Raw genomic sequence first — 17,045 nt, forward strand, 5'->3', positions numbered from 1 at the left:
ATGTTGGTTTGGACAGCTTTCATGCATTCTCCTCTGGCTGTTTACAGGACTCTGACATTTTGAGCTTAAACTCTGTATAGTGATTGCTGGGTGCTGCTTTGGTGGTTGGAGAGACTAGGGACCAGGGAAGTACCTTATGGTCCTTTAGACCCGAGGGCACGGGCCTGAGGAAGGGGTTATTCCCCGAAACATTGCCCCCCTGATTACCCTCCCCCATTGGTTTTATTTTTTCCCCACTGTCCGTTTATTGTTCGCTCCCTATCCCAGTGTCCCCTACCACCCTCACTGTAGGGTTTTTGTCTACCCACTAATGCCACATCACTCCAGGTTTAATTTATTATCTTGTGCATACATTAAATTATTTACTTTGGCATTTACCGTGTTGAATCTATTATTCTCTAGGTCAGTGAGTGCTGGAACCTTAGTTTGTATTTACAATTGTTTCTAGGGGGAATTGGGGTCCCCCTGTGTTCCATACGCACCCTGCACATATTCATTTATACGCTTTTGAGTGCTGTCTATTCTGTATTTACTCCTTGATAAAGTGCTATTGCACGAAACATGTAGAAGGATTGTCAGACCTCCGTTTTTAATGGACGAATACAGCTCATTTTTGGATACACTTTTTGACCTCCCCTCTCTTGGCTGTGCGCTATACTTCCTATTGTGCACACGGATAACAGGGCCTGGAGAAAAACAATCACCCATGCTAGGTATTACATTTGGCCAGAACTCAAGTCAAACTGAGTGCAATTAGTATAATTTAATGTGCTCAAAATCCAATTAGAAACACTACACTATATTGTTTTCTTATCCTATTTTTTGGCGCCTATACCATTTAAAATAATTATCATGGTTTCTTTTGTATACTCTAGTGGTTTGTTTCCTTAAAGGAAATCTATGGTTACTTTCCCTTGATTAATTAGGAATTGCTTCTAGAACTGTGCCGTTTACAGTTATTTGTATTATGGGATTAGGCAAATGCATTCCAAATACGGCTTTATATGTGGAAGTTTAATAGACCAATATTTTCTGATAACACTGCGTTTATTTTGTTGTGCGCCTCGGAAGGCTTTTTGACAGTCAAAAAAAAAATTAACCCATTATTTATTCCATGGAAGTAAACAAATTGATCAAGACTGAGACAAGTTACTTCTATAATAATACAACGCAATTATAGTTAAGTACAGTAAACACCAATTGCAGAAAAATGTCTGGAAATTTCCAATTCGAAACAGATGGCAACAGGTCCTCTGTCCTCTACCCACATTGTGTGTTTTTCAGTTATATCATAATATTCATAAACTAGATCTATGAACTTCACTATTGAGGTTCTTGACGTAGATGTAGGGATATTCCCACCAACAATCAGGCCAATCAGAGGTCTAAAATATACACTCACAACATTGGCCTTTATAATAGTGAAGCATGGATGGAAAAATATTACGTATTAAAGGAATACTATGTATTTAGATTGATGCATCATTCTATTTCTACACATTCAACATGGATTTGGCGAAATCTGAATTTAAATTCAATATTTGGATTGAACAGAGCCCATTTGGCGCTGCAAGGTGTATAAATCATTTCCATCATTGATTAGTTTTGCATATTTTACACTATCACTGTACAGTATGTAAGAAACATGTGTATAGTGACATTAACAAACATATATAGCACTATTAGCAGTGAATATTATAATATGTAAAAGCATTAGATTGGTTATGTTCTCTATGATTATGTCATTAGAATACATACAGATTGAGCTTTGGTACTATCAGACATAGGCTGGGGCCATGGTACCGCAGACAGTGTGGACGCGTCCGAAAGCTGAGCGAACAGTTTGCCTTAAGGCAGTGCTCGCGTCCATGCGGCGGGGGTGCGCGTTGCGCAAGAAATCAGTTCAAACGAATTTCTTGGTGCGACAGGCGGTCACGTGAGCGGTTCGCCTAATGAGGGCGAACCAGCTCAGTGACGCCACAAGGCATGACCCCACACCATAGCCAGGTAAGCGCCCACTCACTGACCAGCCTCCGCACGGACCAGCCTCCGCACGGACGAAGGCACCATGGCCCCAGCCTTACGTAAGAGTTAACACCCCATTAAGGGGGGGTACTCCTAACTACCCAATAGAATCTGTATTTGTTTTATAAACAATATATAATATATAGGCTACTTCTGCTAGTTTGTGTGTTTGCACAATCTATATGTGCACATCTTTTGTGATTTTTTCCCCCGTTGTTTTTAGATGACCAGACGTTTTCACTAACGTGTTATCAATATGCAAGTTTGCATGTGCTGATAGGTGCACAAGTGTAACAGGTGAATGTTGATTGAAGGGACTATTTAACAACGGATCCAGCTCCATTGCCACATCACACCCCTGAAGAAGAGTGCTACTCTCGAAACACGTAGTGTTATTCCGTTTAGCCCTGCATAGCCAAATTTGTTCAGTGCACTGAGGTGGAGACTTCGGCCTTGTCCAGGGTGGCGCTGAGCGAGCGCTCTCACGCTGGCCACACACATTGCCGCAATTTGTTTCATCGCTGCCAGCATGAGCGCGCCTGCTCAGCGCCACCCTGGACAAGGCCTAAGTCTCAGCCAAGCGCCTAAGTGTGAGCAAGCGCCTGAGCATGCCCGGCGTTTAGCTGCTTGCCAAGCAAGCAAATTTGAATTTGCCGCTTGCTTGCGCCGCCGCGCATGAACGCCTGCACGCTCAGCGCCACCCTGGCCGCAGCATTAAAGACAGTCCCCAGCTGATTTGATACCAGAACCGGCTTTTCTCCCCTCTTGCGAGACTTGAGAGGTGAGCCCATGGAGACTACAGGAGGCACCAGGAGAGAACGGTGCAAATACAGGCACCCTTCAGCTCCGTTGGAGAGATCAACAACTGCTGGTCTGGGACGCGTCACACAACAGAGACTATCAGGTTATCCTGCCACCGATGTGAGGGGATACTCTATAAATATCCATCGCGCACATCCTAAGTGCGTCTAGTAAGTAGGGCATCCATTCATTACAGCGGATTGGAAGTTTTCATTACGATATATATTATTGTGGTCACTTTGTATTGTTACATTATCTGTTTTTTATACTATTTTTTAATAAATGTGCTTTCCCTTTTTCACTCACCTGTTATTTTCACCCATTTCCTCTGAGGCGATCTTCTAGCACCATATCTTGTGCGGTCACAAACACCAAACCGTATTATGCTATGTGTTATTTTTCTTTTAATTCGTGCACGTGAAATCCATCTACATTGAGTTTCGATTGGAGCAAACAAGGCCATTTGTCTTCTACCAAACATCTAATGGTTGTATATTACATCTGTGTGATATTTGTCACACTATACCGAGACTTAAACCTCAGGCGCCAAATATATTCTTTTCCGTTTTGCAATTATAGTTACGTAAACACGAAATTACAGAAAAATGTCTGGAAACTTCCAATTCGAAACAGATGCCAACAGATTTTACATTTTAACATTAAAATACAACCTGCACCAACGCATTGCTGAATGTTTACATAATCTGTAAATCAATAAAATAGGATATATAGATACAGTATATATCCTGCACTGCTAACACAAACACTATTTGACCATCATACATTTACAGTAATGATGGGACCATGTTTTAACTGCATTTACATTTCTATTTAAATTTATGGTGTTAAACGTTAAGAGGATTTTTTTTTATTTTTTTAAACTTAATTTTTATTAAAATTTTTAGGGAGAGGGGGAAATGAAGAAAATAAAAGATGGGGGATGGGTACAAAAAATAGAGACGGGAGAAAGAACACATTCATTTAGAATTTTACCTATCAAATCATCCTATAATATTCATTCAAACAGTTAATATATACAGCATTTTTAACAACAAAATTATGTGGGTATTAATTTCTGGTTGACCAGCACCCAAAATCCAAGGTAATCACACCTTCTGGAAATCTGCGCAGGTGTCATTAAGACCAACCAATTTTTCCATGCAGCAAATCTGCCAGACTTTATTTTTTAACTTTAGGGATTGAGGGAATAGTTGGTTGCTTCCATACTGCCGCTAGTTCGCTTCTTGCGGCTGAAGATATGTGGCACAGTAATTTATTCTCATGTCTCGTAAGGAGGTAATATGGTTTGATTAATAGAAATAACCAGGGATCCAATGGTAGGTCCAAACCAAAAAACCTTAGTGACCACATTTTGATTTCCAGCCAATAAGCTGATATGAATGGGCACCCACACCACATATGTATAAATGTGGCTAGTACTCCGCATCCCTTTGGACATATTGTTGGGTACTCTGGGATTAATTTAGCTAGTCTCGTGGGGGTTAAGTACCACCTCATCATAACTTTATAGGCATTTTCTCTGATTGTGATACACATTGATGATGTGGCAACTTTTTGAAAAATATAATTCCAATCTTCCATGTCTAGTTCCTCCCCCAGATCACCCTCCCATTGGAGCATATATTTCAGTTTTTGATTCATATGAGGAGGAGGGCTAACAAAGAACCCATACAGGTTAGATATCAGTCCAGATGTGTTTCTATCTGCTAGACAAAGTGACTCAAATCTAGTTAGCAATTCGGGGGGGGGGGGTCGGATTTTGTTATAGAAGGCCTTCAATTGAAGGTATTGGAGGAACTGATTGTTTGGGATAGCCTTTCTTTGTGGAAATATTCGAAGGGTCTGGGAAATCCCTCTGAGCCTACATCTTTTAATCTTGTGACCCTGCTGTTTTCCAGTCTTTAAACCTATTACGGCCCATTCCGGGACCAAATTCTGGGTTGTCATATAGTGGAGTCATAAGAGAATTACGTATTGTAAGGAGGTGTCGAATTGCAACCGAGTCCCATAATTTGAGCGAGTGGGCTATAATTTGGCTGGATTTGAATATTGCGGGTCTCTTTCACTGGGGACCACAGAAGATTACTTAATTCAACTGGGGCAACTGAATCCGTTTCCAAAGATACCCAGCGTCTCTGGACTGGGTTAGAGTGCCATAGTATTAGTTGGCTTCTCTGGGCTGCCTTGTAATAGGACATAAGACATGGTAGACCCAGCCCTCCTGTCTTTTTTTTGTGTGTGGTTATTTTAGCCACAGCCATGCATTACTACAGTTAAGTGATGACTCGTACAGAGTAACGAACAACAATACATTTATCGTAATTCTATGTAAAGCTCTACAAATATTCTACTCCCAAATTACAATGGTCTACGAGGATGAAAGCAGTGGCATCTTGCATACTGCATCGACTACATGGGTGTGCAACATCGTTTTTGATGCTTTCATAAATAGGGCGACTTCAACAGGACGACATTTTTTTTAAATCCCTGCAAGACATCTCAAGATATAGGATCTTGCAGAATATATGCAAAGGATACATAATGTTCAGCAGCTTGACTACAAAATGTGAATGTTGCACCTTTACTAGGCCAATGTAAAGGGCATAGGACGGTTTAGTAACTACGGGCTCTCATTTTTCTTTGCTTCAGTTACCAACAACCATAGGATTTGCAAGACAGGAGTTCAATGGGTCGGTGAATTATACACCATCGGCACTGCATGCAAATTCATTATCATCTGTTTCAGCCCTCCCTTGGGGCTAAGAGCTGTTAAGAGCTGTTAAGAGCAAAATAACAGTTATAAGATCCCCAATTCACACACTATTAGTAAAGCTCAACTCAGTTGTTCTCAAATAGTACTTCCTAAATTAAATTATGTGACTGCCCTGCTGGAGATGATCATTTTGAAAAGAACAGAAAGTTACATTTTATAGCATTTTTACTCACTGCGCAAACTTCTAATATAATGCATGTATGAGGTGGGTAGAGTTTCCTATTAAGTTAGACTATAGCAAAATTGACTTACAATTCTTAAATTGAAAAATGGAATGATTGAAGTGCCGTTTGCTGGCAGGTTTATAGTAGCTGCGGATGAGCTGTAATCCTTATATCTGAAGATAAAAAGACCGTATTGGTTTTTACTTCAGAATTTAAATCTAATATCAGGGTAGTTATGAATCCATTTGACTCAAAAACACTTGTGTCCAATTTGAAACATTACATTCTCAAATAGATTAAGTGTCCTTAAGGCAGAGAAGATCCTTAACCAGTTTTCATTGTGTTAAAGCACCAGTTAAAGCAGCAGTCCAAGCTGCCGTTTTATTTTTTTAATTTTGCATTTTACGCCTTTAATATGTGCATCAATACTATGTGCATCAATACAATCCACCTAATGATAAGTCATTAGCTAAGTTGCAGATCGATCCATTCTCCTGTGATCGGTTGGTGAAGATTTGGCTCAGGGGTTCACTAAATGTCTGTCAGTGCAGCAGGAGAGGACAAAAGATGCAAAGTTCTGTGGGGAAGATCATGTGACCAGGCAGTCACTAGATACAATTGGTGCATTGCTAGAGAGGGCAGGGCTCAAAAAGGGGTGTGCCAAAGCCTGTTTCAGAAGAGTAAGGAGATGTGACTTTGTAAATGGTTGCTATAGAAACAAAAAATGCTTGTTACATTATAATACATTACAAAATGTAATTCGGCTTTTGTAAAAAAAATAAAAAAATGCTACAAGTATTTTCTCACAGTACAGAACTGGAACAGATTTATTAGAAAAAACACATGACACAAGATATTGCTTCGTCTGCTGCTTTAATGTTGGGAACTTTGCCTTGGAGATGGACGGGAGAATAAATACTGTACTGTACTTCCAAACACCAAAATCCACTTCTACCAACACATATACTTAATACAGAAATACATAACACTGGAGCACTTCTGGTTTGAACCACCGTAAAATGCAGAGGTTTAGTAAAATAATTCCTGTGCTCCACATGGGCTTTCCCTCGTCTGCCCCTTCCTACATATCCGCTCTGATCTCTCGCTATACGGCTGCTTTTCTCCTGCACTCTACTTTGTCTGCGCCCCCCTGCCTGCTCTCCCCCTTTTCTCTGGCGTTTTCTGATGTCATGTGACCCAGCTGCATCATTTGACGCCATGCTGTCATGGCGACGCATCACCAGAACCCGCTGGAGACAACGTAAGAGACTCACAGAGGCTTCGCACACTCCCCCGGCATTACATTTCAATGTTGTGGGTTAGAGCGCAGGTCCTCTAAGCGCCACCCCCAAATACATTTTGCACCCCCGACTTGGCGCACCCCTGGCCTACACTATGGCTACTATCACATCCACAGTCACTTCTACCAACAACTGCCGTCTACTACACTTATTCCCTCACCTGCTGTCTGTGTAAGATTCCCATCATACCATTTAGATTGTAAGCTCTCCGGTGCAGGGATTTCCTTTCCTATTGTCTGATCTTATTTATTGCACTTGTATTATAATTCCCTGTACTGTATCTCGTGTAAAGCACCAAGTACAGCTGTGGGCACGATATAAAAATATATACTTATAAGTAGTGCGGAGGCCGTATTGCTCTATTACTGCAATACATCATGCAAGACTACGTTTTGAGAAAGAAGACCACCTTTATTTACCAAAGTGACCACTTGTCCATTGTGAAGAGGCTACATATTCAGCACTTTGAATGGCTACAATACCTTTGTACTTTATGCTTCGCCAATATGAAGGCCCCGCTAGCACCGAAAGGAGTCAAGTTGCTTAAAGCCCTATAGGCGACTTCTGCCATATTCATGTCTATTCACCGACTGTAAAATCGGGCAAATTGTGCCGTTTTGTGACCTACCAGACAGTAATCTGCGCAGCTCTACTCACAATTCCTTTGTGCCTGAATTACTTGGTAATTAATAAACTTTACATATTCTATGATGGTTAGAATTAAGCATCTTAATATGCTTTTAATTAACATTAGACAAGGCAGTTAGTGCAAGTTTCAGTGCAACATTCAATTAAACACCACTGCTAATTAATTAACCGGCTGTAATTCAATCATTAAACCTGTTGTACCAGGGTATTTAACCTATCCCATTTCGGAAAGGTGTGCAATATATGAATACTCCACTTTAGGTGAGAGGCAAGTTTCTGAGTATATATGAAATGTTAACCCACAGTCTTTCCATGTACATCAGTAAAGTACAGAAAACAGACACCATACCAGGAATTAAATGCTTTGCCTCATTTCAGCTCAATGCTCTGGAAGCTTCCTATTTGTGGTTCAACTTTGTTTTTGTTTCCAAATCAAATGACGTCTGCCAATCGCAGTCATCACATGTACTGGTATCTTCTTTGCAGTGAGCTCACTCAGGTCACTAATATTTTAGGTGTATAAAGGCAATCTCCTCATTAACCTTTTAAACCAGCACCTGACACTCTGTTAGGCCATCCTTATAGTGCCGGCGACGTCGCCTGAAAACAAGTGCATTGCCGCCGCCATGTGTGCTTATAGTAAGCGCGACGGCGATAATGCGACGTCGCGAAAACTGGTAGCCGGCAAAATTTGATTTTTCAAGGGCTGTCGCCTCATGTGACGGCCCTTGAACCAATCAAATGGCCGGAAATCCACGACGACGACGCCCAGCGAAATATAACTTTCCCTGTGGCGACGGGTGACGTCACTATAGGCGCGGCCTTAGACATACTTTATTTGATGAATATGCAACACACCATCACAAAATTCCCCTTTCAACTAGGAAAACATTGTTCGGTAATTTCACAGTCAATTAATGTTTACCAAATGTACTTTATTGTCTTTTAATCAGGAATCTAATCATGAATAACACATTCGATTTCTATTTTGAAGAAATACTTTGAGGGCCCATCAAAAATTGGCACCATCGTGAATCATGTTTGAACTGCTTTATAATACCGTCATGAGTGATCTAGTATTTTGAAAAGAACTACAGGATTGTCTTCCAGCCATGGAGATGCAATTGATTAAAGTTGTGTACATAATTGTTGATGTATTTAACCTCTTGAGCGCCAGAGGGGATGCTGCACCAGAGCGCTACAGTACAGCCCTTGCAGCAAATCGCGATCATGTGACTGCTCCTCGGAATGATCATGTGACAGTGGGATCACGGATGACGCAAAAAGAAAAGAAAAAGGGAGTTGAAAACTCATGACGTAGCCATTACGTCATGAGGCCCTGGATTGCCAGACCCGATGACATGGTGCCTACTTCAGGTGGCACTCAGAGGGTTAATAATGCTGTTCAGTGTCGGCCTTGTGGATCTACCCCCTGCAAAAGGATCCAGTGATGCCTTGTTTTACAGTGCCCTCTGGGACTAAAGGGTATTGTATAATGCAGGGATAGCCAACTCTAGTCCTCAAGAGCCAACAACACGTCAAGTTTTCAGGATATCCCTGCTTCAGCACAGGTGGCTCAATTAGTGGCCTGTGCTGACGGGATATCTTGAAAACCTGGCCTGTTGGTGGCCCTTGAGAACGGGAGTGGGCTACTCCTGGTATAGTGGAACAGTACAGAACTCCATCATACCTATACGTGGGAACTGGGCTTTCAAAACACAATGGCACTTTCCAGAGTTGTAAATTTAATTTAAAAAATGCTGCTTCCCTTAAGACAAATACTTCTGTATGCATCTTTTTTTTACTTATGAAAGTGTAATACTGTAAGGATTTTAATCTCCAGAACAAGGCGAGTTTCTCCGTAGCCCGCTGCCAATTCACCTGGCATTGATGAAGTGGCACGAGCCTTTAGACAGAATGATTACTAGTTTGCACAAAAATTGATTTTAGAACTTTGTGGGGGGGGGGGGGGAGGGGGGGGAGATAATAAAATAATAATAAAAAAAGTACTGTCAAGAATTTCAAATTGATCTGGGTGGCTTATAATAAAGACCATCTTTACATTAAAAACCACGTAAGATGCATCAACATTTCTTCCCACCTTCATATTCACCGACTTGACAACTGGAACATGGAGTAGACATTTTCATCAGGTGAACCACCCACACCTTAAAACGGACACATTAACAGCAGCTTTAACAAACCGCAATTATCTGCAACAGAAGGCAGCTTGGACTAACAACGTGAAATAAATTGTTGCTATGTGACCCCCGGACGTTACCATCTCGCTGCTTTTCGGTATGTGGCCCAGTAGTATAGCTGTGGGAAACCTTTTGCAACGAGGACATCACGCAAAACTGACCCATTTTTTTTTTTAGTAGCGAAGAAAGCTGCAGCTCAGTCGGGTTTTACAGCCTCTTCGCCAAAGATAAAGCCAATTTAATGTAAAATATGCTCATTTGCAAAACCGTCTAAAACGGCTACATTCACTTATTGCAGACTGTCCATAGGGTGCATGCCATGTATCGCTCACTGTCTGGCGAGATTCTGGGACATTATTAGCCTGTTGAGGTGTGGCAAAGTTTTTCGCAGGGAACAGCATTTGGGAGGGGGATTAGGAAAGCGGCGTTTCGCACAGCTCTAGTGAGTAGTACCACTTGAGTATCTGTACATGCACGAAGATCCTGAAGTTCCAGGTATTCTTATGAAAATGAAGACTGTACATATTACTGTGTTCCTCCCTTCAGAAGTTTACTGCTGGTAAAAAGATTTGCCTTACATATAGAAAAAATAAAAATAAATAACCATTCCTGCGCTCCTACCAATTAGGCTAAAATATAATAGTGAGCTCACGAGTAAGGATTATTTAGTTAAACCCTTTGGCCAAAGCGTTATAAGCCTGCACGGCAAATTTGCGGGTACCTACACCGAATATATTATATTCGCACTAGGGATTTTGTGCATCCACAGCTTACCTCTATATTAAAAGGCAACTATGATATTGGCTTTGGCCAGGTTTTAATTGCACTATTCACAAACGCATATGCTTTATTTAACCCCTTCAGGGCCTTCTCAAAATTTTTACTAGTCCATAGGACAATAATTACATACTGTGTAGGTACATGCAAATTTGGTTATGCCTTGACGTGGCTGCAGGCTTATAACGCTTTGGCCAAAGAGTTTAACTAAATAACCCTTATTCATGAAATCACTGTTTTATTTTAGCCTACATGGTAGGAGTGCAGGAATCGTTCTTTTGTTCCTGTTTCCACCTCCTCCCATCTTAATCCACTTCCTACTGTAACTCTCCTCCTGCCTTCCTTGACTTTTTCTGCTGTCTCAGAGGAGAATGTGCTGATCTCTTATCCCTCTACCACTTGCCCTCATGACCCCATTCCCTCCCGTCTCCTAAAACCTCTTGCTCCTACAATAATACCTATGCTCACACACATTTTTAACTCCTCCCTCTACTCTGGTACCTTTCCCTCCTCCCTCAAAACATGCAACAGTTATATCATTGCTCAAAAACAGCAAGCTTGACCCTACCTGTCTTTCCAACTATCGACTCCCTCCTACCTTTTGCCTCTAAACTCCTTGAACGTCATGTATTCTCTCGCTTGCTCCACTTTCTCAACACTTCTCAAGTTTCTGAATGTCTCTCCGCGATATCATCCTGGATGGCCCTCCGCCGACTTAAACTCAACATGTCAAAAACAGAACTCCTCATACTTCCTCCCAAACCTGGCCCTACTACTTCCTTCCACATTACTGTTGGAAGTACTATCCTTCACCCAGTAGCCCAAGCACGCTGCCTAGGGGTCACTCTACTCTCATATTCAAAACATTTTTAAAACCAGTCGCTTTTTCCTCTACAATATTACAAAGATACTACCTTTCCTCTGTTGCTCGACTGCTAAAACTTTGACTCAGGCCCTCATTCTCTTCCGTCTCGATTACTGTAACCTGCTGTCTGGCCTTCCTGCCTCTCACCTGTCTCCCCTACAATCTATCCTAAACGCTGCTGCCAGAATCACTCTACTCTTTCCTAAATCTGTCTCAGCGTCTCCCCTGCTGAAATCTCTCTCCTGGCTTCCTATCAAATCCTGCATCTCGCGCTCAATTCTCCTCCTCACTTTTAAAGCTTTACACTCTTCTGCCCCTCCTTACATCTCAGCCCTAATTTCTCGCTATGCACCATCCCAACTCTTCCGTTCTGCTCACGGATGTCTTCTCTCTACCCCCTTTGTATCTAAAGCCCTCTCAGCCTTAAACCTTTCTCACTGATTGCCCCACACCTCTGGAATGCCCTTCCCCTCAATACCCGACTAGCACCCTCTCTATCCACCTTTAAGCCCCACCTTAAGACCCACTTGATTAAAGAAGCATATGAGTAGCACCGTGGCCAATACTATACACGATACATAAAGCTTGGCCCCCTGCAGAATGCCCTCCTACTGTATCTGTACGTTCTTCCTACCTAACAATTAGATTGTTAGCTCTTCGGAGCAGGGACTCCTCTTCCGAAATGTTACTTTTATGTCTGCAGCACTTATTCCCATGATCTGTTATTTGTATTTGTTATTTAAATTAATCTCAAGTGTATTATTACTACTGTGAAGCGCCATGTACCTTAATGGCGCTATATAAAGACTTACATTACATACATTATTCTTATGAAAATGCCGCCAAAACCTGATTGTGGTTTATTCTTTAGTTTTCCGACCACGTATTTTGGAACCTCAATTATGTTTTGGGGCAGTTCAAAGGTACCAAATTAGAGAAAATGAGCGGTTTAAAAAAAACTAAAAAAAAAAAACTCTACTTATAGCACACTACTGTACGATTTGAATTTAAAAAGCAAATATACTGTTGCATTGAATTGTTTTTGTAGTAGCAATAATACACCAAATTATTGAATTATTTAACTTCTCAAAGGATAAAAGCTATGAATATTCTAAAAACAGAATTATACAATGTTTCTTCTATTTTACCTTGTCCTTGTGGAGTCTCACCAAAGGGGTTCACTTCAACCTGAGTGGCATCAACTTTCAGGAATAGATCATACAGTCTCTTAATTTGATCTGCTGCCTGCATTTCATTAAACAAACAGAATTACAATGCAAGGATGTTAGTACAAAAAGGATGAACATTTTATGAAACATTAAAAACAAACTGTTTTACATTTGGCAGCATTACAAATGTGGAAAAAATGGCTGTAATTACAAAAATGTATTTCACATAAACAGACATCTTATTTAATCACAGACTTTTTAAACGACGATAAATATCAACAGTAACACACTGCAGGACTCTCCCAACACTATAGAAAAAGTATTTAGCACAACACACAAAACAATTATTTCTAGCAAGGGGAATAACAGACATTTCTCTTTAAACCTACAAAAAAGATTTTTTGGGACGTGTAAAAAAATGAATGTTCGATTCTCTCAAAGGAATTCATTGCACGTACTGAATGATTACTGCAGCATAAAGAATAAATGGAATATTAACTGTAGAGATCATAAAAAGGCTGGTGGAAAGTGATCAGCAACATTCACTTTTTGCCGAACTGCTTCACAGATTTTATGTTTAAAACAAAGGAAATCCAATACTGCGTTATGTATCAATATGGCAATCAGTTATAAACCAACCAGTAAATTACATGGGTGCATGAGAATTTACCCAACTTACCAGAAAAGGTCTTTGAAACGAACATTATAAAATGTATGAATCAAATTGTAACACTTCACGTTGGCCCAAATATATGTTAATATACAAGGAATAGGTCATGTGAAACAAACCCACAAACACCCATTAATATTAAACATCAATCAGAACCAAGAAATACAATTCTGTCCCTTGGCAGAAAGCCCATTGTGATAGCCAATAGAATATTTCCATTGTATACTGTAGTATGCCCGAGACATATTACTATATACTTATTCAATTGCTGGATAAAAACACCACATTACCATCATACTAATATTGATAAAGCAAATGAACTTAATGAACAATGGAAAATGTTCACAAAACGGCAAACGCATTTTAAATACTGGGAAATATGTAAATAGAGATCTGGGAGATCATCAAACAGTAACAGATGCATTCTTCCCATGGAATCAGTAATCCAACTGCTCACTCATTTCAAGTGTTTAAGGTTTAGTTGTTGGGTGTAATAATACTTAAGTTACTGATGTGTTGCAGTTTAAATACGCCCCTGATACACAGTAAAAACCTATGATCAGAGAAAGGATTCACAACATACTGCGTTTGCTTCTAGTTACAATTTTAGTGGGGCTCAAAACAGTGGTATTTAACACTTGAATGGCCAAAATAAAGGGAAAACGTAGTTAATTTACATTACTCTATTAGAAATCTATATATCCCAATAATAAATGGTTAAAAAGATGCTTAATAGCCAGTAAAATGCATTCATTCTAACTTATGTTTCAAACTACTAGAATTCACGCAAATGGCTACAGTACTTCTTAAAAGTGTTTTTAAACTATGTAATATGTTCCTCAGAAAGATTCGATCGAAAAAACACCCAAAGCGGTCGGGCTCAGTCTAGACTTGCAGACTCATTCAAGTTATCTGAAAACAAGTATAAAATATATTAATGAGAAGATGGGAAGAGAGCCAACAATCAATCCTATTCCAATTTTATTTGGTAATTTGGGTATTTGGCAACAAGGTGTTAAAACCGCAAAACTACCAGAATTGTTGATATCCTAATGGTAGAAAAGAAATTTAGAACTACTTTCTGGTTAGAAAACAGGGCCCCAACAATCTCCACCGTGGAATCAAAACGAGTGGAATTTAAGATAGATTAGATGCCATTTTGGGCAATGAAAGCATCAGAGCTACTTCCGGTATGGCGCAAGGGAGCAAAGTCGCAGACGGCTGAGCTCCCGATCAGCCTCGCTCTGCAAATTAACACTGTGCCAAAAAAATCAATTAAAAAAAACAAACACAAAAAACACGATTCACAGTGCTGCCCCGGAGCACCATGGCCAGCTATCTGGGAAACAACATACAGCTAAGCAGCAGAAAAGAAAAAAAATATAAAAAAAAAAAAAAAAAAGAGAGAGAGAATCTCCCAAGATGCGTCTGAACAAAGTTACAAGTCAGGGAAAGATAGAGGAACAACAGCAGGAGGCCCTTAAATAGACAGGCTCTTAATATGCAGCTATGGCCAAAGCACTTGCAAAAGAGCTAATGTCTGCATTAAATAAGAGGTTTGACTGCCTGCAAAGTCCTTGAAGATTTTAAAGAGGAGTTCTCCTTGCAAAAAGATTGGGAGAGGTGGAGACCAGAATGGGAGATTTGCAAGATGATCTGGGAGAAACTCGATCAGAAGTCCAGGAACTAAAAAAGAAAAACCAAGTCTTGGAGGAAAAGGTAGATTATCTTGAAAATAGATCCAGGAGGCGCAATATAAGAGTTATTGGAATACTGTAAAACCATACCAGTTTATGGATTCCTGCTCAAAATGGCTCCAGAGACTATGGGGTTGCTTTCGGATTAGGACACCATCAAAGTAGAAAGAGCCCATAGACTGGCCCAAATAAATATCAAGGAGAAAGACCAAGAGCAGTGATGGCCAAATTGCTGGACTTCAGGAGAAATTGCATCTGAGGAATTAAGGATATTAATTTTCCAGGACTATTCAGTGGCAGTCTCTAACAAAATGAGAGAGTTTGGAAAACTTTGTAGCTCTAAAAGATTTACTTTGGAGTTTCCAGCCACTCTGACTTTTTACTGCGAATGGAGTAAAGATATTTTTTTTTTCGGAGGCTAGGGAAGCTGAAAAGTACATTCTTGATCACCACAAAGACATTAAGGACAGGTGAGTGGAGTGTAATCAGAGGCGTACGCAGGATCGTCAAACACCAACTAGAGAAAGAGGCTGCAGTGAGGATACAGCGCGGAGCTGATTGCAGCAGAAGATATCTTGCTTAAGTATCAAGACCTAATGGGTCTTTTTGCTATAAGGATTTTATATGGGTGGTTGACTTCTCTAATTGTTCCTTTATAGTCTCGGGTCGCTGTCTAGATTTTAACCATGCAGATATGCATCTTCAATATTTGTAGGGTTATTGTGCGAGAAAAGGATTGCAAATATAGCACGTCCCTATAATATAACTTTAAATAGTTTAAGTTGATAGAAGTTGAGGAGTTCGATTCGGCCAGTGCACTGTATTGTTCAATAAGTAAAAGGGTGGGGTTGGGGAGAGCTTAAGGGAAAGTAAAGCTGCATATAATTTGTACTTCTGGAAAAAATAGGAAGAAGTTCAACAAATGTTAAGATTTGTTACTTATGTTTTTGGGGTTAATTGTGTTTTTTCTGTTTGTTATGCACTTTATATGCTACTCAGCTGTTTATACTGTACATACGGTCTCGCCACTGTGCTAAGAATTATGAATAGCTCCACTGGGTATATCCTTTGAGAATTATTTCATCGAATGTTAAACGAATCAATTCCCCTATCAATAGAAATAAAATTCTGAAGCATCTTAAGCCGAAGTCGCATTAATTCAGGAAACTCATCTAAATGCGACAGAAAGCGAAAAACTTAAGAGGGACTGGGTGGGCAAGTGTATATATTCCCCAAGCTGTAGGGAAAAAAGGAGTAGCAGCCATCTTAACAAACAAATCTTTCCCATACGGAGTTATGTCCACTAGAGGAGACATGGAGGAGAGGATGGTATACTGTAATGCCTCATCAGAATATATAATGAGGAAATGGCCACCGCGTGAGGACTTACCCGGCATCTGGAGCTCTCTCCTCTCTGCAGCTCTCTCGCTCCCTGCTTCATCAGGCTGCGTCCACGTGCGCGGTGCACATCTCCAAGGTGGTTTTTTATACAACACTCAGTGCTTTATTGCTAACGGACATTCTATTAAAACTCTTAGAAATGGGAAAGCACCAGGCCCTGAAGAATTCAAAGGGAAGTTCAGTACAATGCTTATCGACGAAATTGGGCCCCTCTTAGGGAAGTGTTCAAAGAAATTTTAGATACAGAAGAATATATGGAGACAGGTAAAACTGCCTTTGTAAAAATAATCCACAAAGAGAGAGACCCCTTGAATCCAGAATCCTATAGACCAATTTCTCTATTGAAACAAGATGCAAAGATACTGCCTTAAATATTGGGTCCTACCTAAATTAGAACATGCAGATCAGACGGGTTTTGTAAAGGACAGCGCTTCTGTTAAAAAATATTTGATAAGAAGCAGATCTCTTTTCAGATATGGAGAGTCAAGGGGATGAGAACTCTGGGTCAGCTGGTAGATGTGAATAATGGTAG

The 17,045-nt window shown here is 40.3% G+C and overlaps 1 protein-coding gene across 1 annotated transcript in view; it reads right to left on the reverse strand.

Annotated features, from left to right (window-relative positions):
• Positions 1 to 17,045, reverse strand: part of SUCLG2 (succinate-CoA ligase GDP-forming subunit beta) — a 164,880-nt gene that overhangs the window by 81,327 nt on the left and 66,508 nt on the right. The window contains exon 7 of the mRNA XM_075574278.1: positions 12,725 to 12,821. Coding sequence (XP_075430393.1) covers positions 12,725 to 12,821 — 97 coding nt within the window. The remainder of the gene's footprint in view (positions 1 to 12,724; positions 12,822 to 17,045) is intronic.

This window comes from Ascaphus truei, chromosome 17 (assembly GCF_040206685.1).
Source record: "Ascaphus truei isolate aAscTru1 chromosome 17, aAscTru1.hap1, whole genome shotgun sequence".
Lineage (NCBI taxonomy): Eukaryota > Metazoa > Chordata > Amphibia > Anura > Ascaphidae > Ascaphus > Ascaphus truei.